Raw genomic sequence first — 27,750 nt, 5'->3', positions numbered from 1 at the left:
TGTACTTTAAACCTCCACTTCACAACTGTTTTAAGGATTATTTATTTAAAGATTTATTGAATGCTCTACTGCACTTTGGACACATGTTTTGATTCTTTTAATAATCAGTTATATTATTTACCAGTGTTATTTATTAAAGGTAGACTACAGTATATATAATTTATCAGTGTTATTTGTTAGGAAAATTGATTTTTATGTTAATATATTTGGGATGCGGAACGGATTAACTGGATTTCCATTATTTTCAATGGGGACGTTTGTTCTAGATACGAGAAATTCGCTATACAAGCTCAGTGCTGGAACAAATTAAACTCGTATCTAGAGGTTCCACTGTAATAATAATGTGTGTAAAATATGACTACTACTACTACTACTAATAATAATATTAATAACACTGCACAACAATTTTTTTGAAAAGTCTTGCTTCCTGAAAAGTTTTTGCTGATTGTAACAGGTACCTACTGGCTATGCACAAATACTGTTTTGGTTTTACTGCATCACATAGGAACTCAGAGAAGTAGACATTTATATGTTTACTGACAATAACGTATTTTGTCACGTTCATGTTTCGCATAAGCTATTAAATTCAACAGAATTCAAAGTGTTTTGCTCCTGATTTTCTTTTGTGTTCAATGTCTGGTGCATCACATTGCAGTGTCCAACAGTAGTCAGCAAGCATTGACGGATTCCAGTTGCCCTGGTACCATCTCTCCATCGTAGCAATTGTCCTGGTGAAACCTTTCACCGTGTTCGTCACTGACAGCACCGAGATTTGCGGGGAAGAAGTCCAAGTGTGAGTGGAGGAAATGAATCTCGAGTGACATGTTGCACATCATTGTCTTGTATGCTTTGAGAAGTTTGTCTACCAGCTGAATGGAGTTTGGGGCTCTGTAGTTGCCCAGAAAATTTTCAACAACGACTTTGAAGGGTTTCCAGGCAATTTTTTCCAGCCCAACTAACAGATCTTCAAACCACTTGTCACTCATAACATGTCTGATCTGGGGGCCAACAAAAATGCCCTCTTTGATCTTGGCATCAGTTATTATTAGGAACATCTGTCTTAAATAACGAAAAACTTTCGCCTTCCTTGTTCACGAAATTCTTCATGAATCCCAGTTTTATGTGAAGAGGAGGTCAAAATATCTTTGCTGGGTCAGCAAGCGATTCATGTGCCACATTTTTCTGTCCTAGAACTAACTTTTTATGGAGTGGCCAGTTCTGTCGAGAATAGTACGACTCTTTGGCACGGCTGTCCCATTCACAAATGATACAACAGTACTTTGTATAGCTGAGCTGCAGTCCTAGTAACAAAGCAACGACTTTAAGATCGCCACAGATACTCCAGTTGTACCTGCTGTACTGGACGTGCTTCAGCAACAGTTCCATATTCTCATGCATTTCTTTCATGTGTGCTGCATAGCCAACTGGTACAGAAGGATAAACGTTGCCATTGTGTAGCAGAACAGCTTTCAGGCTTAACACTGATGAATGAATGAAGATACGCCAGTCTTCCGGGTTGTGATCACAACCCAAGGCTGAGAACAATCCTTCAATGTCACAACAGAAACAGAGACTGTCGACTTGTGCAAAAAATTTGGCTATATCATGATGTTGGCCTTGAAACACAGAAATTTTCATATCTGGTGACAGCAAACACCATTCCTTTCAGTCTCAAACCCAGCTGCTCGGCTTTTGCTTTTGACAGACCCAAATTTCTGACTAACTCGTTCAATTCGGACTGTGTTATCAGATGTGGATCGCCTGATGAGCACGGTTCAAAATCCGGGTCAATGTCACTGTCAGTACCCTGCATTGCAGTTTCTTTATCTGGTTTGTCTAAGGTCCAATCCTCTGGTGGTTTTGGAATTGGAAGACTGTCATAAGTCATGTGGCATGGGTCTCATTGCTGAAGGCAGATTAGGATATTCAATTGACTTCTTGTTTTTGGCAGAGAAACCAGACACATTAGTCAAGCAGAAGTAACGGTCCGTCACATGGTCTTTCTGTTCTTGCCATATCATCGGAACAGCAAACGGCATCGTCTTTCGAGTGCCTCTGAGCCAGGCTCTCAGACTGACAGCACATGTCGCACAGCAAATGTGAGGCACCCATTCCTTGTCTTGATCACCAGCTGAAATACAGATGATAATCTTTCTTCACAAGAGCAGTCATCCAATGTCTCTGAGGCGCAAGTGTATGTTCGCCACAGATATAGCAGAATGTATCACGGCTGTTACGACATTGATGAGACATATCGCCCGACACCAAAACGTCTATAGCATCAAGCTTACTTACTGTTATATTGCTACAGATACTATACTTTACTATATTGATACTCTACATACACACTGACTATCTAGATTAACCAAATGAGCAGGATCGGTGTATGCAAGCCACCTTTATGGCATGCTGAGACAGCGTCAAGCTCCTTCAGACCTGCCCAGGATGTCAACTTCCACAGAACAGCTTCCAACCTGACCTGATTCCATGACTGGACATGCCCAAGCTGCACAAACCGTTGTTGATAAGTCACTTACGGGAGAGAAAATGTTTAATCATGAAACTGAACTGAAACGGTACGTGATGGGTACATTTTGATGTGATATTCATGATCAGCACCCAAAAATCTATAAGAAACACCCAACAGTGTTCAAGAAGCAAAAACTTTGTTGTGCAGTGATAATGTGTGTAAAATATGACTACTACTAGTACTACTACTACTACTAATAATAATATTAATAATGATAATAATGATAATGTGTGTAAAATTTGATGACTGCTGTACTACTACTACTAATAATAATAATATTAATAATATTAATAATGATAATAATAATAATGTGTGTAAAATATGACTACTACTAGTACTACTACTAATAATAATAATAATATTAATAATGATAATAATGATAATGTGTGTAAAATTTGATGACTGCTGTACTACTACTACTACTAATAATAATATTAATAATATTAATAATGATAATAATAATAATGTGTGTAAAATATGACTACTACTAGTACTACTACTACTAATAATAATAATATTAATAATGATAATAATGATAATGTGTGTAAAATTTGATGACTGCTGTACTACTACTACTAATAATAATAATATTAATAATATTAATAATGATAATAATAATAATGTGTGTAAAATATGACTACTACTAGTACTACTACTACTACTAATAATAATATTAATAATGATAATAATGATAATGTGTGTAAAATTTGATGACTGCTGTACTACTACTACTACTAATAATAATATTAATAATGATAATAATAATAATGTGTGTAAAATATGACTACTACTAGTACTACTACTACTAATAATAATAATATTAATAATGACAATAATAATAATGTGTGTAAAATATGACTAGTACTAATAATAATAATAATAATAATATTAATAATGATAATAATAATAATGTGTGTAAAATATAACTACTACTAGTACTACTACTACTAATGATAATAATATTAATAATGATAAAAAATAATAATGTGTGTAAAATATGACTACTACTAGTACTAATACTACTACTACTACTAATAATAATATTAATAATAATAATAATAATAATGTGAGTAAAATATGACTACTTCTAGTACTAATACTAATAATATTAATAGTGATAATAATAATAATGTGTGTAAAATATAACTACTACTAGTACTACTACTAATAATAATAATAATATTAATAATGATAAAAAATAATAATGTGTGTAAAATATGACTACTACTAGTACTAATACTACTACTACTACTAATAATAATAATATTAATAATAATAATAATAATGTGTGTAAAATATGACTACTACTACTAATAGAGGCTACTGCTGTGCCACCGTACCCCTATATGTTTAATTATTAACAGGCTACATTATTTAAATAAAGTTAACAATTTGTCTGTAAAATGCAATACACAAAAATGTAATGCATTTCATCATAAAAATGACATCAAATATACATCCTAGTTTTCCAACAGCACACAGTGCCAAGAGGAGAGCCCTTGGAAATCAAAATCAACTTAGAGGCCAGTCATCATCATCTGTAAATACGAGGCACTCTTCCTTTATTGTCATTGTATGGTATAATGAGATTACCACTAGGAATGGCCCGCCACCCTATTTATTTATGGGAGGGCCTTCCATGGTTCCTGCCGGCTCATTTTGAACATGCGAGGGACTGGAGATTTTGTGAATATCTGTGTCTTTGCTTGTGCCTTATCATTTTCTGGATTTTTGAACCTGTGCTCTGTTTTTGACTATGATTTTTGGATTCTGATTTGGGACTTGTTTGCTGTGTTTGACTTGCCTTTGGGTTTCTAATCAGGGCTTCTGATGGTATTCCCCCCCCCCCCACCAGTGGGCATTTATGAAAATGCTTTTTGGTACATGTGAGTTTGTAACTTCCAGGATACAAAAAGGACATAGTAGTGCTAGAAAAAGTCTGGAGAAGAGCAATTAGGCTGATTCCAGGGCTACAGGGCGTGCATTAGGCTAACAGAGTGTCAGGTTATATAGCGCCCTGATGTGTGGAGTACAAGTCACAGGAGGTTCTGCTCAAGCTTTATAACATACTGGTAAGGCCTCATCTGGACTCCTATGTGGAGTTTTGGTCTCCAAGCTACAAAAAGGACATAACAGCACTGGAGAAAGTCCAGAGAAGAGCGACTAGGCTGATTTGAAGACTTGGACTGCATATAGGCTAGAGGGAATTTGGGGCAGATGACAATTAATGTCAGTAAATGTAAAGCATTACACATAGAAAATAAAAATGTGAGGTTCAAATTACTATGGGAGGTCTGAAAATTGAAGGACTAAGGAGTCGTAGTGGACTCGACACTATCAACTGGCACAGTGTGCAGAAGCCATTAAGAAGGCAAACAGAATTTCAGGTTTTATAGTGTCTTGATGTGTGGAGTACAAGTCACAGGAGGTTCTGCTCAAGCTTTATAACACACTGGTGTGGCCTCATCTGGAGTCCTGGGTGTAGTTTGGGTCTCCAGGCTACAAAAAGGACATAGCAGCACAAGAGAAGGTCCAGAGAAGAGCGACTAGGCTGATTCAGGGCTACAGGGGATGAGTTATGGAGAAAGATTAAAAGAGCTGAGCCTTTACAGGAGATTAAGAGGAGACCTGAGTGAAGTATTGAAAATTATGAAGGGAGTTAGTCGAGTAGATCGAGATGGTGACTTTAAAAGGATTTCATCAAGAACACGGGGACTGTTGGAAACTTGTGAAGGGGAAATTTCACAACAACATTCAGAAGTTTTTCTTCACAGAGATAACCACAGACACATTGAATTAGTGACCGAATAGTATGGTGGGCAGTAGGATTTTAGGGACCCTCAAAACTTGACTTGATGTTACTTTGGAGGAATTAAGTGGACAGGACCGGCGAGCTTTGTTGGTAAATTCACATCCAGATTGTTCTAATGTTCTAAAAAAGTAAGTTAACAGTTTCCATGGGGTGTCATTACTTTTTCACATGACCGTATGCATAATCAAAACTGATTATACACAAGAAAACCTTAAGAATCACAGCACCAAATGTTCTTCTAACATCTCATGGTGGTGTCCCTGGCCATTCCCAACCCAAGTACACACCTGAATTTGTCGCCCGTCTTGTCACATCTGAAAAGATATAAACAGAAACAGATGTGCATTACTGAGTGAACATTCAATAAGTGAATACAAGTGTAACCATTTATTTATGAACAATATATGATCATGTTGATTTTTGCGTTTTTTAATTAAATTTATGTTAATAAAGTTCAAATATAAATTCTAAACCCAATCCCCAATAAAGTTGGCAGAGTATAGCAATTCTAATAGAAGTACAAAGGAATGATTTGCAAATTCCCTTCCGCCTGAGCTGAATTGAAAACACTACAACAGCACTTTATTGGGTGGTCTTCCTTGTGAATTTTTTATTTTTTAATACACACTCGGGTCAAATCTGATGATTGCAAGAGCGGCGTTTAGGGGTGGCAAGTGGGGCGACCGCTTTTGAGGTCTGCGTGTCCCGTTCGTGCGGATTTGTCAAGTTACTATATATTCTCCAGTATATATATATATATATATATATATATATTTGAGATGCTTCTCAGAGGAACCCTTTAAAAATCCTTCTTCGAGGTCAAATTCCGTACATGCATGTCTTTGAAAACATTCCATAGTCCACCTTCATTGCCCAAAAAGGGTCGCCAGTATAATCCCCTTCCTAAAATAGGTCTAGCCCATTAGTCGCTGAAGTTGGCTTCAGTTTTGACTTGGGAACAACTCATGGCTTGTCACTTAGGACTCCTTTGTGTCTGGAGAGCCCACCATCGTTTCTTAGTCGAGTCTTTGGTTCAGTTTGCTACAGTAGGCCGAGTTGAAACAGTGCGGGAAGTGTTTGGTAGTGGAACACGAAGCAATGTTTTATTACTGGTTTAGCCGTATCGCTGTTGACGCCATGAGTGGAAGAGATCGTGACGCACTTTCTTAATAGATTATATCGTTATATTTTGAAAAAGTCCGGGTGTTATCTTGCAAAAATTTAGCTGAATACTATAGTGAGAAAATCCTGTGTATGTTAACATTATTTTTATTAAATTCACGCGCAAGTTTATACAGTCCACACATACCGGTAACAGCGTTTGACGTAATTGGCCCCACGTGGGGTTAGTCAGCCCTAGGCCCCGCCCACTCCTAAGGCCACCTCTGGATGACTGAAACACGTTCCAAATTTTGGGACAATAGACCGTTCACCATTGTCTAACATCGCCATTTCTACTTATTAAGCGTTTGGCCCATGAGGACACGAGATAGTTAAATTTAACAAGATCATCCCCTATGCAGGACCGGAGGTGGAGAGAGGCGGGGCTTCAATTCAAAAGTCTTTCCCATGATCCTTTACTTGCCTGTTTAGGATCGGTGATGTTCATTGTAGAAGTAGCTATTTAAGAAATGCATGCGTTTTACAACTGACTGTGATGGTCCAGATTGGCTGCACAGTCCCTGACAGCTTGAACTGTCGAAATCAGTGGGAAATCTGAGGGCAATCCAGTGACCAACCCACTTGGAAAGACAGTCAATTACAACTTATGGATGATACTGGAATATACACTGCTCAAAAAAATGAAAGGAACCCTTTGTAATGAGAGTATAACATCAAGTCAATGACACTTGTGGACTATTGATCTGATCAGTTGAGTAGCAGAGGGGCAACATTGAGATGACCCCCCAAAACAGGAATGAATGGGTTAACAGGTGGAGGGAGACCACTGATATTTTTCCCTCCTCATTTGTTTTGTCACTCATTTTGCATTTGGCTACGGTCAGTGTCACTACTGGTAGCATGAGGCCATTCCTGGACCCTACAGAGGTGGCACAGGTAGTCCCACTTCTCCAGGATGGCACATCAAGACGTGTCATTGCCAGAAGGTTTGCTGTCTCCCAGCGGAGTCTCAAGGGCATGGAGGAGATTCCAGGACACAGGCAGTTCCTCTAGGAGAGCTGGACAGGGCCCCTCGTAGATAGTCCTTAACCCATTAGCAGGACCCACTGGTATCTGCTCCTTTGGGCAAGGAGGAACAGGATGAGCACTAGCAGAGCCTACAAAATGACCTCCAGCGGGCAGGCCACTGGTGTGAATGTCTCTGACCAAACAATCAGAAACAGACTTCATAAGGGTGACCTGAGGGCCCGACATCCTCTAGTGGGTACGGTGGAGCTCGATTGGCATTTGCCATTGAATACCAGAATTGGCAGGACCACCACTGGTGGGCACCCTGTGGTTTTCACAGATGAGAGCAGTTTCACCCTGAGCACATGTGACAGACGTGAAAGGGTCTGGAGAAGCCATGGAGAACGTTATGCTGTCTGTAACATCACTCAGCATGACCAGTTTGGTGGGGGGTCAGTGATGGTCTGAGGAGGCATATCCATGGAGGGACGCACAGACCTCCACAGGCTAGACAACGGCACCTTGACTGCCATTAGGTATCGGGATGAAATCCTTGGACCCGGTGTCAGACCTTATGCTGGTCAAGTGGGACCTGGGTTCCTCCTAGTGCATGACAATGCCAGGCCTCATGTGGCGAGAGGGTGAAGGAATTGATCCCATTGACTGGCCCCCATGCTCACTCGCTTGACCTCAATCCAATAGGACACCTCTAGGTGGGACATTGTGTTTCGGTCCATCCGATGACTCAGACTATCCAGGAGCTCAGTGATGCCCTGGTCCAGATCTGAGAGGAGATCCCCCAGGACACCATCCATCATCTCACTAAGATCAGCATACAAGCACGGGGGGTCATACAAACTACTGAGTACGATTTGGAGTTGCTGCAGTGAAATTTTGGCCAAATGGACTCGCCTGCCTGCCTGCTGCATCATTTTTTCCCTTTGATTTTTGGGATGTCTTTGAGTTCAGCCCTCTCTCTGTAGGTTGATCATTTCATTTCCATCCTTTTGTTCCTCACACATGACCATATCAGTCCATAGCAGTACAGATTGCCAGCAGGATTTTTTTCCCACTGAGTGTTTTCAAAGTGTTCCTTTAATTTTGCTTCACTTTAAGTTTGGGGATTATTATGTTAAGAATAAAAATGAAGTTACCTAGTTGTTTGTGGAGGATCCAAACATGAAGCAACTGAACTGGGGGAAAAAAAGAGAAAGAGAAGAACAATGTAAGCTGATTTTGAACTGATTGTATATGTGGTATGCCACCGCTGACACCAACAGCTCTTCATCTTTCTGGTCACACTTTGTAATACAGTGAGGAACATAAGTATTTGAACACCCTGCGATTTTGCAATTTCTCCCACTTAGAAATCATGGAGGGGTCTGAAATTTACATTGTAGGTGCATTCCCACTGTGAGAGACAGAATGTAAAAAAAAAAAAATCAGGAAATCCCATTGTATGATTTGTACAGAATTTATTTGTATTGCACTGCTGCACATAAGTATTTGAACACCTGAGAAAATCAGTGTTAATATTTGGTACAGAAGCCTTTGTTTGCAATTACAGAGGTCAAACGTTTCTCGTAGTTCTTGACCAGGTTTGCAAACACACTGCAACAGGGATTTTGGACCACTCCTCCACACAGATCTCCACTAGATCTGTCAGGTTCCAGGGCTGGCGCTGAGCAACACAGAGTTTCAGCTCCCTCCAAAGATTTTCGATTGGATTTAGGTCTGGAGACTGGCTAGGCCACTCCAGAACCTTGATATGCTTCTTACGGAGCCACTCCTTGGTTATCCTGGCTGTGTGCTTCGGGTCATTGTCATGTTGGAAGACCCAGCCACGACCCATCTTCAGTGCTCTGACTGAGGGAAGGAGGTTGTTGCTCAAAATCTCACAATACACGACCCCATGCATCCTCTCCTTAGTACAGTGCAGTCGTCCTGTCCCCTTTGCAGAAAAGCACCCCCAAAGCATGATGTTTCCACCCCCATGCTTCACAGTAGGGATGGTGTTCTTGGGATGCAACTCCTCCTTCTTTGTCCTCCAAACACGGCGAGTGAAGTTTAGACCAAAAAGTTCTATCTTGGTCTCATCTGACCACATGACTTTCTCCCATGCCTCCTCTGGATCATCCAGATGGTCATTGGCAAACTTCAGACGGGCCTGGACATGTGATGACTTGAGCAGGGGAACCTTCCGTGCAATGCGTGATTTGAAACCATGACGGCATAGTGTTCTACCGACAATGACCTTTGAAACTGTGGTCCCAGCTCTCTTCATGTCATTGACCAGCTCCTCCCGTGTAGTTCTGGGCTGATTCCTCACCTTTCTTATCATCTGTGATACCCCACGAGGTGAGATCTTGCATGGAGCCCCAGTCTGAGGGAGACTGACAGTCATCTTTAGCCTCTTCCATTTTCTGACAATTGCTCCAACAGTTGATCTATTTTCACCAAGCTGCTTTCCAATTGCCCCGTAGCCCTTTCCAGCCTTGTGGAGGTCCACAATTTTGTCTCTGGTGTCTTTTGACAGCTCTGTGGTCTTGCCCATGGTAGTAGTTGGAGTCTGACTGACTATGGGGTGGACAGGTGTCTTTAAAGAGCTCAGACAGGTGCTACTAATTAAGATTACTAAGTGGAGTAGAGGTGGACTTCTTAAAGGCAGAGTAACAGGTCTTTGAGAGCCAGAATTCTTGCTGATTGCCAGGTGTTCAAATACTTATGTGCAGCAGTGCAATACAAATAAATTCTGTACAAATCATACAATGGGGTTTCCTGAATTTTTTTTTTGCATTCTGTCTCTCACAGTGGAAATGTACCTACAATGGGAATTTCAGACCCCTCCATGACTTCTAAGTGGGAGAACTTGCAAAATCACAGGGTGTTCAAATACTTCTGTTTCTCACTGTAACTGTTGCTAACTAAGCTTTACAACAACAACATTCACGTTTCTCTATAGCACATTTTCAAGGACAGGATGTATCTCAACGTACTTTAGGAAATGTCAAAGAAATATTTACAAGAAAGGAAAAACAAATGAAATCAGGTAAGTATAATGATGAATAAGTAACAAAAACATAGGCTTACAAATCACAGATATGCACAACTAGTAGAAAAGTGGTTTACAATGGATGACCACTTTCAGCTTTGGATAGAGTACTGCAACAAGATTATACCTTATGAATAAATTTTCTGTAAAGAAGTGAAGAAATTATATAATAATTTATAATAATAATAGTTGATTGTTAATGGAAGTTATTATAAAGATTCTGAACCCAGCAGTTACCCTCCATAACCACATGAGGGAGTCCACTAAGTAAACCGCCGTGCATGGATCTTAAAGGACGCCAATTGGGATACCAATGAGTTTGCTGTCAGGGACGATGTCTCCATCAGCCAGCTGTGCTCCAGGTGTCCAGAGTGTCACACAGTGCTGAAAACGGACACAGGTGAACACAAGAGGGGACAGGCCCACACACCGGACAAATGAGACACTCCTTCTAGAAATCTGTTATGAGTCGGGGAACTTTCAACTTGTTACGGAGAATAATCTGGACTCCCTCGTTGGGTTCAACACTCACAGTAGAAGAAATCTGTCATTTGTACACATCCTCTGAGCTGTCATTTTGTTTTCTTACGGGCGCTGCAGTTTTGGAGACTTTTTGTCAACACAAAACTTATTGTTGCAAAGATACGGTTTAGGGAATTCGTGCATGAGATGCATCAGGGTCAACTCAGAGATATGTGGGTGGATGAGCCTGTGGTGTCCTGGATGATGGACTATCAGTTGAGCAGAACCGCAGTTTGTGACACTCTGGGACTGTGTGAGCAACGTGGAGCACCACAAGGCACAGGCCTGTCTCCTTGTCTTGCCACTTTGTACACAGCAGGTCAGGTTACCTGAGGAAGTTCTCCGTGATTCTGCACTAATGGAATGTGCTGATAAGGGGGATGAGATAAAAGAAGAGATGTGTAAATGTCAATTCAATCAAAAGAAAAAAGAATATATTCAATAAATAATTAAGCAACACGAAATTTAACAAATGTCACGTGTGCAGAAAGCCACCCAAACTTCTGACGGCGATAATAAATGTTTAACTAAACACAGATACAATCTAGTTTTGCAGATGCAAACGACAGTGGCATAGTTATGAAATGAACTCCCCTTTGACCAGCCTCCTGAAAGTTCTGGAATGTTTTGTCCTATCGTGATGCCGATGTAAGAGAAGGTTTGTAGAAGTTGGGAATGATATCCAGATGAAGAAAATTTTCCAGCCCAGATGAAATCGCACAAACAGGTGGGCACAGGACCAGAACATACATCCAGAGAAAACCATAATCGATGAGTGTAAATGCAATCGAATTTTGGAGTGATGTGTTTAAACAAAAAGACGCCAGACGATTGCAATCCTGCTGGTTTCATGTGGTAGCGCTTCATCTTGTTTCACCCAGCAGCCCTCGCAGCAATCTGCGAAGCTGCAATGGCCCAGTACCACTGGGGCTGCTGGGATTTGGAGTCCATTTAAGTAGCACTGCTACAACATTGTCTGCTATTTTCGGCATTAGGTCAAAGAACAAATAACTCCATTGAATAATTGATGACAGACCCTCAAATAGGCAGATCTATGAACCATAAACCCGCAATTCGCAACGGTTGACTGTATAAAGAAAAACATGGCACTTACTTATGGAGTCATACCGCTGGTTCATATCTACAAAAGAAATGAAACATAAGATATGAATGGTGGTCAATAAAACATCAGCATTACATTAATCCAACCCTAATCATCAAGCCCATTTAGGGGCACCGGGACATGAAGCCCTGCTTTGCCTTCTCTTTAACTCAGGTTGACTCAGTTGATCGAGCTGCCCTGTGGGAAATCCTGAGGGTTTGCGGGATCCCCCTGATGTTGCTGGATATTATGGCCGGCCTGTACACTGGTACTGTGAGTGCTGTGCAGAGTGGAGGCAGAACCTCTGCATTCTTCCCAGTTGATTCTGCGGTTTGTCAGGGGTCTACTTTTGCTCCCATCCTGGACTGGATGGTGGGCAGGGTTGTGGGGTCCAGCAACTGTGGGGCATCTGCTGGTGAAGAAAGATTCACTGATCTTGACTTTGGTGACAATGCTGTGATCTTTGCAGAGTCAATGGAGGCTCTGATCAGGAGTCTTGAGAGACTGAGCAAGAAGTCTGAGTGTCTGGGCTTGCGAGGGTCCTAATAAAAACCAACATCAGGCCTTTAGTGACCCCTTGGGCACAGCCGTCAGCACTGTGTGTGTCTGCGGAGAGAGTGTCAACCTCATCGAGAGGTTTACTTAACTCGGCAGTGACATTCATGTCCCTGGTGACTCTTCCTATGAAGTCAGTAGATGGATTGGAAGAACATGAGGTCGCTGGAAAGGGGTGTGTGGCGCTCCTGATATCTCTGTAAAAGGATGAAGGTCCAAGTTTTTAGAGTTCTGGTGCTTCCTTTCTATATGGTTGTGAGACATGGATGCTATCCAGTGACATGAGATGAAGGCTGGACTCCTTCAGTACTGTGTCTCTTCAGAGAATCCTTGGGTACCGCTGGTTTAACTTCGTGCTGCTCATAGAATCCCGAATGAGGCACATGACCTGCATTGTGAGGGATGGCACATTTTCCCAAGGGTGATTCAGTTCGGAGGATCCTCATTGTTGAGGACCTGAGCGGCTGGATCAGGCCAAGGGGATACCCACGGAACACCTGGCTGTGATAGACAGATGGTTATTTCCAGAGGACGAGACTGGACTGTGTGCCTGCCAGGGGGGATGCCAAATCGGGATCCCAAGCTGTTTCGTCATGTGAGTGCTTTACTCATCATTCAGTACACCACAGATTATAAATATAACAGCAGGACAGGTCACTTGAGGAAGTTCCCTGTGATTCTGCACTAATGGGGTGTATTGATGAAGACAATGAGACAGAGGGGAGGAGTCAGGGGGAGAAGTGTTAAAATCATCTGCAACTAAACCCCAGCAAAATCACAGAACTGGTGATTGACTTTCACTGCACAAAAAAAGGCCTGTATGTCCGATCAACATTCAGGGAGTGGACGTAGAGGTGATACACTGCTACAAGTATGTGGGGGTCCACATCAGTGACAGGCTGGACTGGCCTTGTAACAGAGAGAACTGTAGAAGAAAGGGCAGAGCAGACTCTGTATTTGAGAGGGGGGTTGTTGTGTGTCATCTATCCATCCATTATCCAACATTTGTCATAATATGATAAAATGTATTTATTTATTGAGCTTCTGTAAAAAGGAAGATTTCTCTGTGAGGACAAATAAAGGTCTATCTATCTATCTATCTATCTATCTATCTATCTATCTATCTATCTATCTATCTATCTATCTATCTATCTATCTATCTGTTATATAGTGCCTTTTCTATCAATCTAATAGTAACACAAAACAGTAAATACACAAAACAGGTGAATAGTTCAAAGATCAGAGCAGACTGCCTGCACCTCCTCTTTCCTGGCCTTAAATAGCCAGTGGGAGGGCTCTGGTGTGGTGATGTCAGGCTGGCCCCGCCCCATGGGTGGCTCCCCCCACAAAACACAAGGAGCAGCCATACACAACTGCTGAATAATAAATAAAAGCAACTATAAACACAAAAATTCATAACATAACTAAAAATTCAAAATTAACAAAAGCAGTAAGAAAGCATAAATTACACATAAACCCAAGTTATTAAATAAAGGATTAGCTGTTCACAAGCTATGACAATACATTGGTCAAATGACATATTATGTCTTCAATCAGCCTTTGGCAATAAGTATTAATAGGTTATTAGCACCAAACCACTAGAGGGCAGCGTGGGGTCCTTCTTACCTGGTGGGGAGGACAGCCTATCTGGGGTCACCTTCCTGTTTTTAATGAAGTTGTAGTGCAAGTGTGCAGGACCATCTATCGTCACCAGAGGGAATTTTTAGCACACAGCAGTTGGAATTCTGGACAGGACTTACTGGGGCGCGTTAGCATGGAGTTATTGGCCTGGGTCTAAAAGATGACAATGCCATTAGCCCTGGTCCATTCCCAGGTGGGCCTTAAGGCTACGAAATGTGACACTAGTCATCTAGGAGGTGGCACCAGCCTAATAAAAGGGAGAACAAGGCTGCATTTGGCTTTGATTCTGTACTGTGAAAAAAATTAATTTTGGGGGTGCAACAGTTGTTCACTGAGTCTCCATTTTCTTCCTTTCTCGAATGGACAAACAACATCAAGAGGAAGGATGGCATCACTTTCGCTCTGCCCCATTCCTGCCAGTGTAGATTAAACTCTACCTCTGGCATCATTTGACCAGTAGATGTCAGGCAGACTGGACCAAGCTGCTCTGAAGGTGTGATATACTTGGTGTGACATTTTCAGGACTACGTCCTTGTCCCTGGCATCTCTTTGTGCTATTAGCACAACAGTGCTTTTCAATAAATGGCATCTCCTGACTGGAGCCCCCAACTCTTTCTTTGACTAAATATCCTAAATGAAAAATTCAAAGTACACGTTACCTTCCATTCTTTTCCATTTTGTTATCAGAAGAGGAGTCACTGTGACAAGAACAACAAGCTGTAAAATGACCACCACCATCCATCTATTGATTCCTGGGGATAAACCTGCAAAATAACAGAAACGTGTGAGGATTCTGAGGTTTAGATTATATTGCATTAGAAAGAATTGTATTTGTCCCCAGGGGGAAGTTTGGCTTTTAACAGAAGCTCCTTAAATAAATAAATATATACATAGATAAGAAAATAAATAAATATATATGTTACGGCCAAAGCCCGAAATCGGCCGGACAGTCTTACATCAGCACATCAAATTTTGGCCAGGGTTTTCCCACCACTTCACGAAATGGCCGGCCAAAGTAGCATATACAGGTGCTGGTCATAAAATTAGAATATCATGACAAAGTTGATTTATTTCAGTAATTCCATTCAAAAAGTGAAACTTGTATATTAGATTCATTCATTACACACAGACTGATGTATTTCAAATGTTTATTTCTTTTAATGTTGATGATTATAACTGACAACTAATGAAAGTCCCAAATTCAGTATCTCGGAAAATTAGAATATCAATTAAGACCAATGCAAAAAAAAGGATTTTTAGAAATGTTGGCCAACTGAAAGGTCTGAACATGAAAAGTATGAGCATGTACAGCACTCAATATTTAGTTGGGGCTCCTTTGGCCTGGATTACTGCAGCAATGCGGTGTGGCATGGAGTCGATCAGTCTGTGGCACTGCTCAGGTGTTATGAGAGCCCATGTTACTCTGATAGTGGCCTTCAGGTCTTCTGAATTGTTGGGTCTGGCGTATTGCATCTTCCTCTTCACAATACCCCAAAGATTTTCTATGGGGTTAAGGTCAGGTGAGTTTGCTGGCCAATCAAGAACAGGGATACCATGGTCCTTAAACCAGGTACTGGTAGCTTTGGCACTGTGTGCAGGTGCCAGGTCCTGTTGGAAAATGAAATCTGCATCTCCATAAAGTTCGTCAGCAGCAGGAAGCATGAAGTGCTCTAAAACTTCCTGGTAGACGGTTGCGTTGACCTTGGACCTCAGAAAACACAATGGACCAACACCAGCAGATGACATGGCACCCCAAACCATCACTGACTGTGGAAACTTTACACTGGACCTCACGCAACGTGGATTCTGTGCCTCTCCTCTCTTCCTCCAGACTCTGGGACCTTGATTTCCAAAGGAAATGCAAAATTTACTTTCATCAGAGAACATAACTTTGGACCACTCAGCAGCAGTCCAAAGGCGAGATGCTTCTGACGCTGTCTCTTGTTCAAGAGTGGCTTGACACAAGGAATGCGACAGCTGAAACCCATGTCTTGCATACGTCTGTGCCTGGTGGTTCTTGACGCACTGACTCCAGCTGCAGTCCACTCTTTGTGAATCTCCCACACATTTTTGAATGGGTTTTGTTTCACAATCCTCTCCAGGGTGCGGTTATCCCTATTGCTTGTCCACTTTTTTCTACCACATCTTGTCCTTCCCTTCGCCTCTCTATTATTGTGCTTGGACACAGAGCTCTGTGAACAGCCAGCCTCTTTAGCAATGACCTTTTGTGTCTTGCCCTCCTTGTGCAAGGTGTCAATGGTCGTCTTTTGGACAACTGTCAAGTCAGCAGTCTTCCCCATGATTGTGTAGCCTACAGAACTAAACTGAGAGACCATTTAAAGGCTTTTGAGTTAATTAGCTGATTAGAGTGCGGCACCAGGTGTCTTCAGTATTGAACCTTTTCACAATATTCAAATTTTCCGAGATACTGAATTTGGGACTTTCATTAGTTGTCAGTTATAATCATCAACATTAAAAGAAATAAACATTTGATTAAACATCAGTCTGTGTGTAATGAATGGATCTAATATGCAAGTTTCACTTTTTGAATGGAATTAATGAAATAAATCAACTTTGTCATGATATTCTAATTTTATGACCAGCACCTGTACTGTACACTGGTCATTTCTAGTAATCGGACTTTCGCCACACCTCACGACCAAAATGCGAAATGGCCGGCCAACTTAGGAACTGGCAGAACTTTGTGTTTTGGCCGTAACATACACATAGATAAGAAAAAAAATAAATACACACACACGTTATGGTCTTAACACACACTAAAATGATTAAAAAGGATGAAAATTAAAAATAAACAAAAGAAAACTTTTGACTTGGCAGTCCCAATCCCAGTGAGGCACTATACAGGTGTATCGCTGTTGGTATAAAGGGCTCCCAGTCACATTTCTTGACATGCTTCTGCCAAATGACTCGTTGGCTGAATGTCCTCAGTGTTGGCATGTCACACAGAGAATGTGCAGCATTGTTCATAATGACACTCAGTTTTGTTTTCATTCTCTCCTCCACTACGACCTTCAAGGGGTCCAGAGTGTGTCCCATAACTGAGCCTGCCCTTTTAATCAGCTTCTTGATTTGGTGGGTGTGACGATGCAGGTTCGCTGCAGGCTCCCATCTGACTTCCAGGAGCTCTTGAACCCGACACCATCTGTAATGTCACCGAGATGAGCTGACAAGTTAGGACATTTCTCTAATGAAGCCAATGGGGGATATTTCCAAAAAGTGCCAAGGTGCTTTTATTACACAATAAAAATCAAAAACAGTGACCAAAGTGCAGTACTCCACAGTTCCAATAAATAAATAAATCCATAAAAACAGTGAAAAGTTGGGAGAAAACAATAAATAAATGATTCTTAAAAATCAGAGGTTAAAATCAGAAGTTAAAAGGCAGTCTCTCTAATCCCGATCTCAGCACACCTTCATCTCATCCTCCCCGGCTCACCCATTGCTCCAGTAGCTGGTGGAGACCCAAACAGCCACAAGCTCCTTTCGGCCGACCTCCGTCTTGGCTATCTTAAGGACATCACGGCCAGACTGTCTAAGGTCGGCTCTCCTCTCTTCTTCCTTCACGCTCCCGTAGTCGCTCCTCAGATCCATCGGGAGGACACCTGCCTTGCTCACCCCACTCCACTCCACCCGATCAGGGGTGGGCAAAGTCGCTCCTGGAGGGCTGCAGTGGCTGCAGGTTTTTGTTCCAACCCAATTGCTTAATAAGAAGCACTTATTGCTCTAGAAACACTTCTGCTTCATTTTAGTTATCTCCCTCGTTAAGATTATGAACCCTTATTGCTTATTTACTGTAAGTCTTAAACAGCTGCATTCTCGGTTTTTAATTGCTCCTTATTAACAATAAGATGCAAATGACAAAAGAAACCAGCAGTTATCCATTTTGCTTGTTACCCTTTACGCCTGTGTGTATTCATCGTGCACTGTTTCGTTTAATTAAATACTTGGAAGGAAAGAGAAGAGAAAAAACTGAAGGATTGAGAATTACCCGTCTGTTTTACACTACAAAGTATTTGGATGATGTCCTTAGAATGGAAAAAAAAAATCTAGGATATGAGAATTACTTGACATAGCAGAGTTAAAACACTAACAAGCCATGAAATGTAATTATCTATCTATCTATCTATCTATCTATCTGTTGGCAAGGATTGTTTTCTAATTAAGCAACTGGGTTGGAACAAAAACCCGCGGCCACTGCGGCCCTCCAGGAATGACTTTGCCCACCCCTGGATTAGCCCCTAGAGTACTACAGCCTTACTCTCCTTTGAGGGGCCCCACCTCGTGCAGTCTCCTTCCAAGTGACCAGATCGTCCTGCTAAGACTGTTCTTTCATGTCCGTTAACCTCCTTTTTTTCTTTCTCTTTTCTTCGATCCATTCTCTTTCCTTTGTGCCAGCCTGTATATATATATATATATATATACAGTGATCCCTCGCTATATCGTGCTTCGTCTTTCGCGGCTTCACTCCATCGCGGATTTTAAATGTAAGCATATGTGAATATATATCGCGGATTTTTCACTGCTTCGCGGATGTCTGCGGTCTACAGTACGTGTGCTTACTCAGTTGATTTGCCCATTTGAATTCAAATGCGTCCCTTGTTTGAAACAAGGGACGCTATTGGCAGATGGCTGAGAAGCTACCCAATCAGAGCACGCGGTAAAGCTCCTGGGTGCTGTGCTAACTCTCGAGCGTCTCGCGACCATTCGACGAATAGCAAAAGATCTCCAGACATCAGTTGAAGAATGGGACCCGCAAATGATTCGTCCTTTGCAATTTAAAAATGCTCTTGACGGCGCCACGGAAGTGTATAGGAACCTCTTTACACAAATGAAAAGCAGCGCCAGCAACTGCCCATCACGATGTTCCTTACACGCAAAACACTGCCTAGTACGCCTTCAGTGGAAGAAGACGACGGCGGTGCTACACCTGAAGAGGCTCCTTTAGAACAGCTGTGACAGTGCAGTAAATGTCATCGTTATCTGACAAGTTGGTGAGTACCCAAAACTATTTTTCTACGTACTTAGTACATGTATGTATGTTTATTGTAACTGTGCACACATTTTATACAAGTTTTTCCTTGCATTGTTGGTATTTATTGCCGGTGGCCTGTCTATCGTAATGGCTGTAACAAATGTGATATCGGAGACACTCTACAGTATCTTTAAAATAACATTTTGGTTTTATGTACAGCATTTACATGTTATAGATTTTTCACGTATTTTTATATTACCTACTCAATTACAATATGTTTAAAACTGTATTACGTATTAAATAAAACTCCACAATGATATACGATACGTATGTTTGTGAGTAGTATATAAACTGTGTTTACATACATAATTTCAACGAATCTTACCTAATAACTAAGAGAATATAAAGGGTTTATGCTGTATAACTGTACGGGGAATATTTATAAACCATGTGGGAGAGTTTATAAGGACTTAAAATATATACAAATAACCATATAAACATATGGTTTCTACTTCGCAGATTTTCTTATTTTGCGGGTGGCTCTGGAACGCAACCCCCACGATGGACGAGGGGTTACTGTATATATATATATATATATATATATACTAGCAAAATACCCGCGCTTCGCAGCGGAGAAGTAGTGTGTTAAAGAGGTTATGTAAACATATATATACATATACATATATAAACATATCTACATATGCATATATATACATATATATATATATATATACATACACATATCAACATACATATACACACATACATAAATACACACATATACATCCATCCATCCATCCATCCATCCTCTTCATATATACATATATACATACATACATAGTGTGTTGTAACACGGGCTGTGATTGTTACATGGGAGGGAGACGACAAATCACAGCTTCCCGCTTTCTAATCGGGCCTGTGATTGGTGCTTTGACGGATGCCCAGATCCCACAGTATCTCCCCTTAGGACAGGCGTTAGGAGAGTGTAATTGAATAGCAGTGCTGCAAGTTTAGCTTTACACCTGTTTTTAAGGCTTATTGACTGAAATGGCTTTCATGAAAAAACTTAGGGCTTTGCTACAGGATACACCCTCCACAAGTTAAGGAAGTGAAAATAAAGGTATATATTTCTGTTTTATTTAAACCTTTTAAGTTTGTATGCGGGCGGCATGGTGGCGCAGTGAAAGGTGCCAGTTAGGAGACCCGGGTTCGCTTCCCTGCGTGGAGTTTGAATGTTCTCCCTGTGTCTGTCTGGGTTTCCTCCGGGTACTCCAGTTTCCTCCCACAGTCCAAAGACATGTAGGTTAGGTGCATTGGCGATTCTAAATTGTCCCTGGTGTGTGGGTGTGTGCGCCCTGCAGTGGGCTGGCACATTGCCTGGGGTTTGTTTCGTGCCTTGTGCCCTGTGTTGGCAGGGATTGGCTCCTGTATTTAGGATATAGCGGGTTGGATAATGGATGGATGGACATCTGTATGCATAGCCCTATTTGCCCGTTTTTGTTTTTTTTCTTTCTTCAGTAATATTTCAGTAAACCCGGAGCTTGTCAGTTCAAATCCTGGTACTGACACCACTGTGTGACCCTGAGGAAGTCACTTCACCTGCCTGTGCTGCAAAAAACAAAAGTAATGTAACAAATTGTACCTCAGATGTTGTAAGTTGGGCGGCACGGTGGCGCAGTGGGTAGCGCTGCTGCCTCGCAGTTGGGAGACCTGGGGACCTGGGTTCGATTCCCGGGTCCTCCCTGCGTGGAGTTTGCATGTTCTCCCCGTGTCTGCGTGGGTTTCCTCCGGGCGCTCCGGTTTCCTCCCACAATCCAAAGACATGCAGGTTAGGTGGATTGGCGATTCTAAATTGGCCCTAGTGTGTGCTTGGTGTGTGGGTGTGTTTGTGTGTGTCCTGCGGTGGGTTGGCACCCTGCCCGGGATTGGTTCCCTGCCTTGTGCCCTGTGTTGGCTGGGATTGGCTCCAGCAGACCCCCGTGACCCTGTTTGGATTCAGCGGGTTGGAAAATGGATGGATGGATGGATGTTGTAAGTTGGTGGAATAAAGGCATAAGTCAAATAGATAAATATGTATTATACATATAGGAACAATTCATTTATTTTCAGTTAAGTCATCTGCAGCAAACCTTTATAAATGAGGGCTTCTCCTTTTTAGATAGTGCAAACTGTTTCTTCTTCATTGAGGTTTTCTCTTGGAGAGCTTGTTTCATTTCATTGAAAATGAAAGCAGCAGCTGCCAAAATATGTAGCTTTCTTATTAATTTTTCAACATTGTGTAAAATAACTTTATAAAGTAACATAAAAGGTTTAAATGACCATTATGCGTAGAATTTCGAAATGAAACCTGCCTAACTTTTGTAAGTAAGCTGTAAGGAATGAGCCTGCCAAAAACATAAAAGGTTTAAATACTGGTTATCCTTTTACACTAAAATATTACTAAAGAGATACAAAAAAAGTAAAATGGATATGTTCTTTTTCTTTAAGGAGATTAAATATTACTGAAGAAAGAAAGAAAAAAATTAAACAGCCAAATGGGGCTATGCATACGAACTTAAAAGGTTTAAATAAAACAGAAATATATATTTTATTTTTACTTGCTTAACTTGTGGAGGGTGTATCCTGTAGCAAAGCCCTAACTTTTTTCATGAAAGCCCGTTTCAGTCAATAAGTCTTAAAAAAAGGTGTAAAGATATTGACAATAAGCTAAGCAAACCCACCAAGACATGGAATCATTTAAATCAAGTATCATTACATCTTCCTTTCTTAAAGAGAAGTAAGGCAGTACTTATAAGCTTACATATTTATATATAGACATACATACATATATATATATCTATATATATCTATATCCGAAGCCGTGCAAGCACACTCTTGAGAATGCAACGTATAGTTGTACAGAAGAAAAGCAATCTTGCCTCAAATGAATGGCAACCTTTTGTAGGTCTATGAACTTAATTTAAACTTTAGGTTTACACGGTGCTTTCTTTCCGAAGTACCTGCACTCATGAATATGTCTGTATCTGTCAGTCGGTCAAATCCACGCGCTTCGCACCGGCGAAGTACCGCTTTTAAATTTTTATTAAGAAGAAAATAAAACCTTTTTAAATTGAGGGAAAATATACTAATAACAGTTTGTTAAGGATCTGTTTTTTTGTGAAGCTGCCTTTACTCGACTGATCACTTCGACCTGACTTGGTGGCCAACTATAAGCGTTACCTGGTAGGTAACCACCCATACAATCAGATTGTGAATCAGACTACGAATGCCGTGAATGTAATTACACACTCACTGCACTTGTTTACGGTAATCGAACCTCGGACGTCAGCGCTAGAGGGGCTTAGCAGCGGTGAAATATTGGTTTTAAATTTTAATTAAGAACAAAAGAAAACCTCAGAGGTTCGATTCCCGTAAGGGAGTGAAGTGAGTGGCCGGTTACCTACCAGGTAACGCTTATGGTTGGACAGCAAGTGACGTAACATCAGCCACGGTGCCTTCAGTTGTGAGAAGCAGATCATAGAATGATTGAAAATAGTTTTGCATTTACCTTTTTAGTAAAAGGCGAGCTTTTAAGCCTGAGAAATCACCCCGTAAATGCACACGTTTAATTGCACATGTGTTAATATGTATGGTTACACAGTATTAAAAGACAGTGAACAACATGATTTACCTTTGTTCCCGCGTTTGATAAAAGGCGAGCTTTTAAGCCTGAGAAATCACCCCGTAAATGCACATGTTTAATTGCACATGTGTTAATATGTATGCTTACACAGTATTAAAAGACAGTCAAAAATTAACGTCATTTACCTTCGTTCCCACGTTTGACTCGTGCTGTAAATCTCTTCCTTGTTTTTAGTTCACGTGATTACGTAGGAGGCGTGATGACGCGATACGTGACTCCGCCTCCTCCATTAGAGTATATGGACAAAAAACATGTTCCAGTTATGACCATTACGCGTAGAATTTCGAAATGAAACCTGCCTAACTTTTGTAAGTAAGCTGTAAGGAATGAGCCTGCCAAATTTCAGCCTTCCACCTACACGGGAAGTTCGAGAATTAGTGATGAGTGAGTCAGTCAGTCAGTCAGTGAGTCAGTGAGGGCTTTGCCTTTTATTAATATGTATATATATATATATATATATACACACACACACACACACCTCCATGGGCGCAGCGCCTTAATCACACACCGCAGGAAGCCAATGAAGTATTTGCAAATGATCGCACCCACACATGCAGGTGCGACTCGCTCCAACTACTTCAATTAACTCCCCGCGGCCGTGCAATTGCACCCACAGAGAGTGACACGACTTTACAGATGTAAAACTTGGCCCCTTTTCTCTTGAAACTGCGAACCCGCTATTCCACAGTTGGTCTCTCTTGAAGTGACGTTACCAGCCCATCCCACAACACTGGCCATCACAGAGCTGTACAAGACGTGAATGAAGTCACTTCCCATATTAGAGGAACACAGTCTGCTAAGGAAGAAGAGTCTGCTCTGCCCTTTCTTCTCTAGTCCCTCTGTGTTATGAGACCAGTCCAAACTTTGTTGCGATCCTCACTTCCTCTACAGTCAAGTATGACCGTCCTCTCTTGGTGCTCCCCCTGATTGCAGAAGGGCCAGTCTGCAGACATCACTAAAACATCCAATCAGTAGTAGTGATGGGTGGGATGAACAAAGTGCAGTAACTTAACTGGTGTGAGCTCGAGGGCTAAATTCCCATGTTGATGCATTGACAACCGTGTACCTTCAGAACTATGTGTCCCTGTGCAGGCCTGTGCTCGTCGACTACACAAGAACACGTGCGCTCATTGGAGGAACAGTTATGTGAAGTGTCGCTAGCTACACCCACACAATCCAATATTAAACACATACAGGGATAACTACATGAATGCAGATTCATGGGGAATCAACCAAACCCTGGGCTAAGACGAAAGGTTCTGCATGCAGAAATGGAAATATCTGCGAAATCGATATGTAAGGGCAAAGAAGAAACTCTGAGGGAAAACATCAGGAGATTAGGACAATCATGTAGGGCATCCTCACTCACTGTAGATGCTGAGTTCTGAAGGCCAAGCCGGTTTTGGAGCCGAACTCCTCATCATGCAGGAGAATACGCTGACCTGCTGGTCCACAGGAATGATGCTGCTCACTTTGAGGAGACCCTCGCTGTCCCGTTCGATGTGCATTTTGGAGAGGGGTGTCACATCTCTTCCATTCTTGTCCCTCCAGACCACTTCTGGTTGAGGGTTCCACTTTTCAGAGTTACATTCCAGCAGGGTCTGATGGTCTTGTGTGGAGCTGACGGAAATGGAAGGCTGAGTCCCCAAAACTACCAAGAAACAGACAAGAGGCGATGAGAAGTTAGAAATGTTAAGATTAAAATCCTAAAAGCCAGCTCAATTATTTACTCACTCCTGGTTGGTCCGTCCTCTCTTCCACGTTACCAGTGAAAAAGAGGCTTTCAACTGGCCCACTGTGGCCATGTGTGCTCTGCAGTGGAATGGCCTCCCATGGCTTCAATCAAGGGAATTTAGTTTTTGGATTGGTTTTAATAAAAGCATTTGACACTTTTGTGCACCTACCCCTTGCTGCATGTGTGTGTCCTCATTTCCCTTCTCACCTCAGTTCATAATTATCGACGGTTTCAGGTGGAGGAGGCTCCCAGGAATGACAAAGGGGGGCATTGGAGCCAACCCAGACCGTCACACTTGGGTGCATCAAAATTCAGGTAGGAGCTCCACTCGTGTTTGTGGAGAAATCTTCAGAAAAAATGGGCAGAGTCTTCAGAAAGGCAGTCAGAATTTAGACTTTACTGCACAGCTTAGGAAACCAGTGCAGAGCACATAAAGCCTGTCACGGTTCATGAAATGAGCCCAGAGAGTTGGGCACAGCTCATTTTTCTATTTATTTATTTATATTTTATTGAATTTATTAAAATCCCCCAGCCACAAGGGATGCACCAACCAGTGTGTTTCTTCGTGCCGGTCCCAAGCCCAGATAAATGGGGAGGGTTACGTCAGGAAGGGCATCCAGTGTAAACGTTTTCCAAATCAATATGCAGACAACAATACAAATTTCCATACCGGATCAGTCAAGGCCCTGGTAAACAATGACTGCCACCAGTACTGTTAGCCAACAGGGGGCTGGTGGAAATTGGGCTACTGTTGGCCGAAGAAGGAGAAGAAGAGGAAGAGGGGGAAGACGTGTCCAGAGTCAGGAGGAGAGGAGGAAGATAAAGAGAGTGGAACTGAGGGTAGGAACTGTGAATGTTGGCAGTATGGCTGGTAAAGGGAGAGCGTTAGCAGATATGATGGAGAGAAGGAAGGTTGATATGTTGTGCATGAAAGACACTAAATGGAAGGGGAATAAGGCCAGGAGGATCGGAGATGGATTCAAATTGTTCTATCATGGAGTGGATGGGAGGAGAAATGGGGTAGGAGTTATTCTGAAGGAACAGCATGTCAAGAGTGTTTGGAGGTGAAAAGAGTGTCAGGCAGAGTGATAATTATGAAGCTGGAAATTGGAGGTGTGATGATGAATGTTGTTAGTGCATATGCACCGCAAGTTGGGTGTGCGATGGAGGAGAAAGAAGATTTTTGGAGTGAGTTGGATGAAGTGATGGACAGTGTACCCAAGGGACAGAAAGTGGTGATTGGTGTGGATTTCAGTGGACATGTTGATGAAGGGAACAGTGGGGATGAGGAGGTGATGGGTAGGTATGGTGTCAAGGAGAGGAATGAAGAAGGTCAGAGGATAGTGGATTTTGCCAAAAAGATAGACATGGCTGTGGTGAATACTTATTCTTAAGAAGAGGGAGGAACATAGGGTGACCTACAAGAGTGGAGGAAGATGCACACAGGTAGATGACATCCTATGCAGAAGAGTCAATCTGAAGGAGATTGAAGACTGCAAAGTAATGGCAGGGGCAGGTGTAGTTAAGCAGCATAGGATGGTGGTCTGTAGGATGACGTTGGAGATCAAGAAGAGGAAGAGAGTGAGGGCAGAGCCAAGGATCGAATGGTGGAAGTTGAAAAAGGAAGACTGCAAGGTTACGTTTAGGGAGGAGGTGAGACAGGCACTGGGTGGTAGTGAAGAGTCACCAGACAGCTGGGAAACTACAGCAGATGTAGTAAGGGTGACAGCAAGAAGGGTACTTGGAGTGACATCTGGACAGAGGAAGGAGGAAAAGAAAACCTGGTGGTGGAATGGGGAAATACAGGAGAGTTTACAGAGGAAGAGGATGGCAAAGAAGAAGTGGGATAGTCAGAGAGATGCAGAAAGTAGACAAGAGTACAAGGAGCTAAGGCGCAAGGTGAAGAGAGAGGTGGCGAAGGCTAAAGAAAAGGCATATGATGAGTTGTATGAGAGGTTGGACACCAAGGAGGGAGAAAAGGACCGGTGGGCTACAGAGAGGGGCCGAGCTGGGAAAGATGTGCAGCAGGTTAGGGTGATAAAGGATGAAGATGGAAGCAAACTCACAAGTGAGGAGAGTGTGTTGAGCAGATGGAAAGAGTACTTTGAGAGGCTGATGAATGAAGAGAACGAGAGAGAGAAGAGGTTGGATGATGTGGACATAGTGAATCAGGGAGTGCAACGGATTAGCAAGGAGGAAGTAAAGACAGCGATGAAGAGGATGAAGAATGGAAAGGCCGTTGGTCCAGATGACATACCTGTGGAAGCATGGAGGTGTTTAGGAAAGATGGCAGTGGAGTTTCTAACCAGATTGGTTAATGGAATCTTGGAAAGTGAGAGGATGTCTGAGGAGTGGAGAAGAAGTGTACTGGTGCTGATATTTAAGAATAAGGAGGATGGCAGGACTGCAGTAACTACAGGGGGATAAAACTGATGAGCCACAGCATGAAGTTATGGGAAAGAGTAGTGGAAGCTCAGTTAAGAAGTGAGGTGATAATTAGTGAGCAGCAGTGTGGTGTCATGACAGGAAAGAGCACCACAGATGAGATGTTTGCTGTGAGGATGTTGATGGAGAAGTACAGAGAAGGCCAGAAGAGTTGCATTGTGTCTTTGTGGAAAGACAAGAAAGCAAATGACAGGGCGAGGAGACAGGAGCTGTGGTATTGTATGAAGAAGTCGGGAGTGGCAGAGAAGTACGTAAGAGTTGTACAGGATATGTACGAGGGAAGTGTGACAGTGGTGAGGTCTGCGGTAGGAGTGACGGAGGTGGGATTACATCAGGGATCGGCTCTGAGCCCTTTCTTATTTACAATGGTGATGGACAGGTTGACAGATGAGATTAGACAGGAGTCCCCGTGGACTGTGATGTTTGCTGATGACATTGTGATCTGTAGCGAGAGTAGGGAGCAGGTTGAGGAGACCCTGGAGAGGTGGAGATATGAGAGGAGAGGAATGAAGGTCAGTAGGACCATCAAGACAGAATACTTGTGTGTGAAT

The 27,750-nt window shown here is 42.0% G+C and overlaps 1 protein-coding gene across 1 annotated transcript in view; it reads right to left on the bottom strand.

The window, feature by feature from the left end:
- The window catches only part of LOC114655314 (butyrophilin subfamily 1 member A1-like), a 67,404-nt gene that overhangs the window by 13,594 nt on the left and 26,060 nt on the right, over positions 1-27,750 (bottom strand). Inside the window, exons 4-8 of the mRNA XM_028806212.2 lie at positions 24,389-24,670; positions 15,004-15,108; positions 12,161-12,187; positions 8,627-8,665; positions 5,630-5,656 (exon numbers count right to left, since the gene is read on the bottom strand). Coding sequence (XP_028662045.1) covers positions 5,630-5,656; positions 8,627-8,665; positions 12,161-12,187; positions 15,004-15,108; positions 24,389-24,670 — 480 coding nt within the window. The remainder of the gene's footprint in view (positions 1-5,629; positions 5,657-8,626; positions 8,666-12,160; positions 12,188-15,003; positions 15,109-24,388; positions 24,671-27,750) is intronic.

Source organism: Erpetoichthys calabaricus, chromosome 8 (genome assembly GCF_900747795.2).
Source record: "Erpetoichthys calabaricus chromosome 8, fErpCal1.3, whole genome shotgun sequence".
Taxonomy (NCBI): Eukaryota; Metazoa; Chordata; class Cladistia; order Polypteriformes; family Polypteridae; genus Erpetoichthys; species Erpetoichthys calabaricus.
The sequence above is the reverse complement of the archived record's forward strand: the minus strand, read 5'-3'. Positions and strand labels throughout refer to the sequence as shown.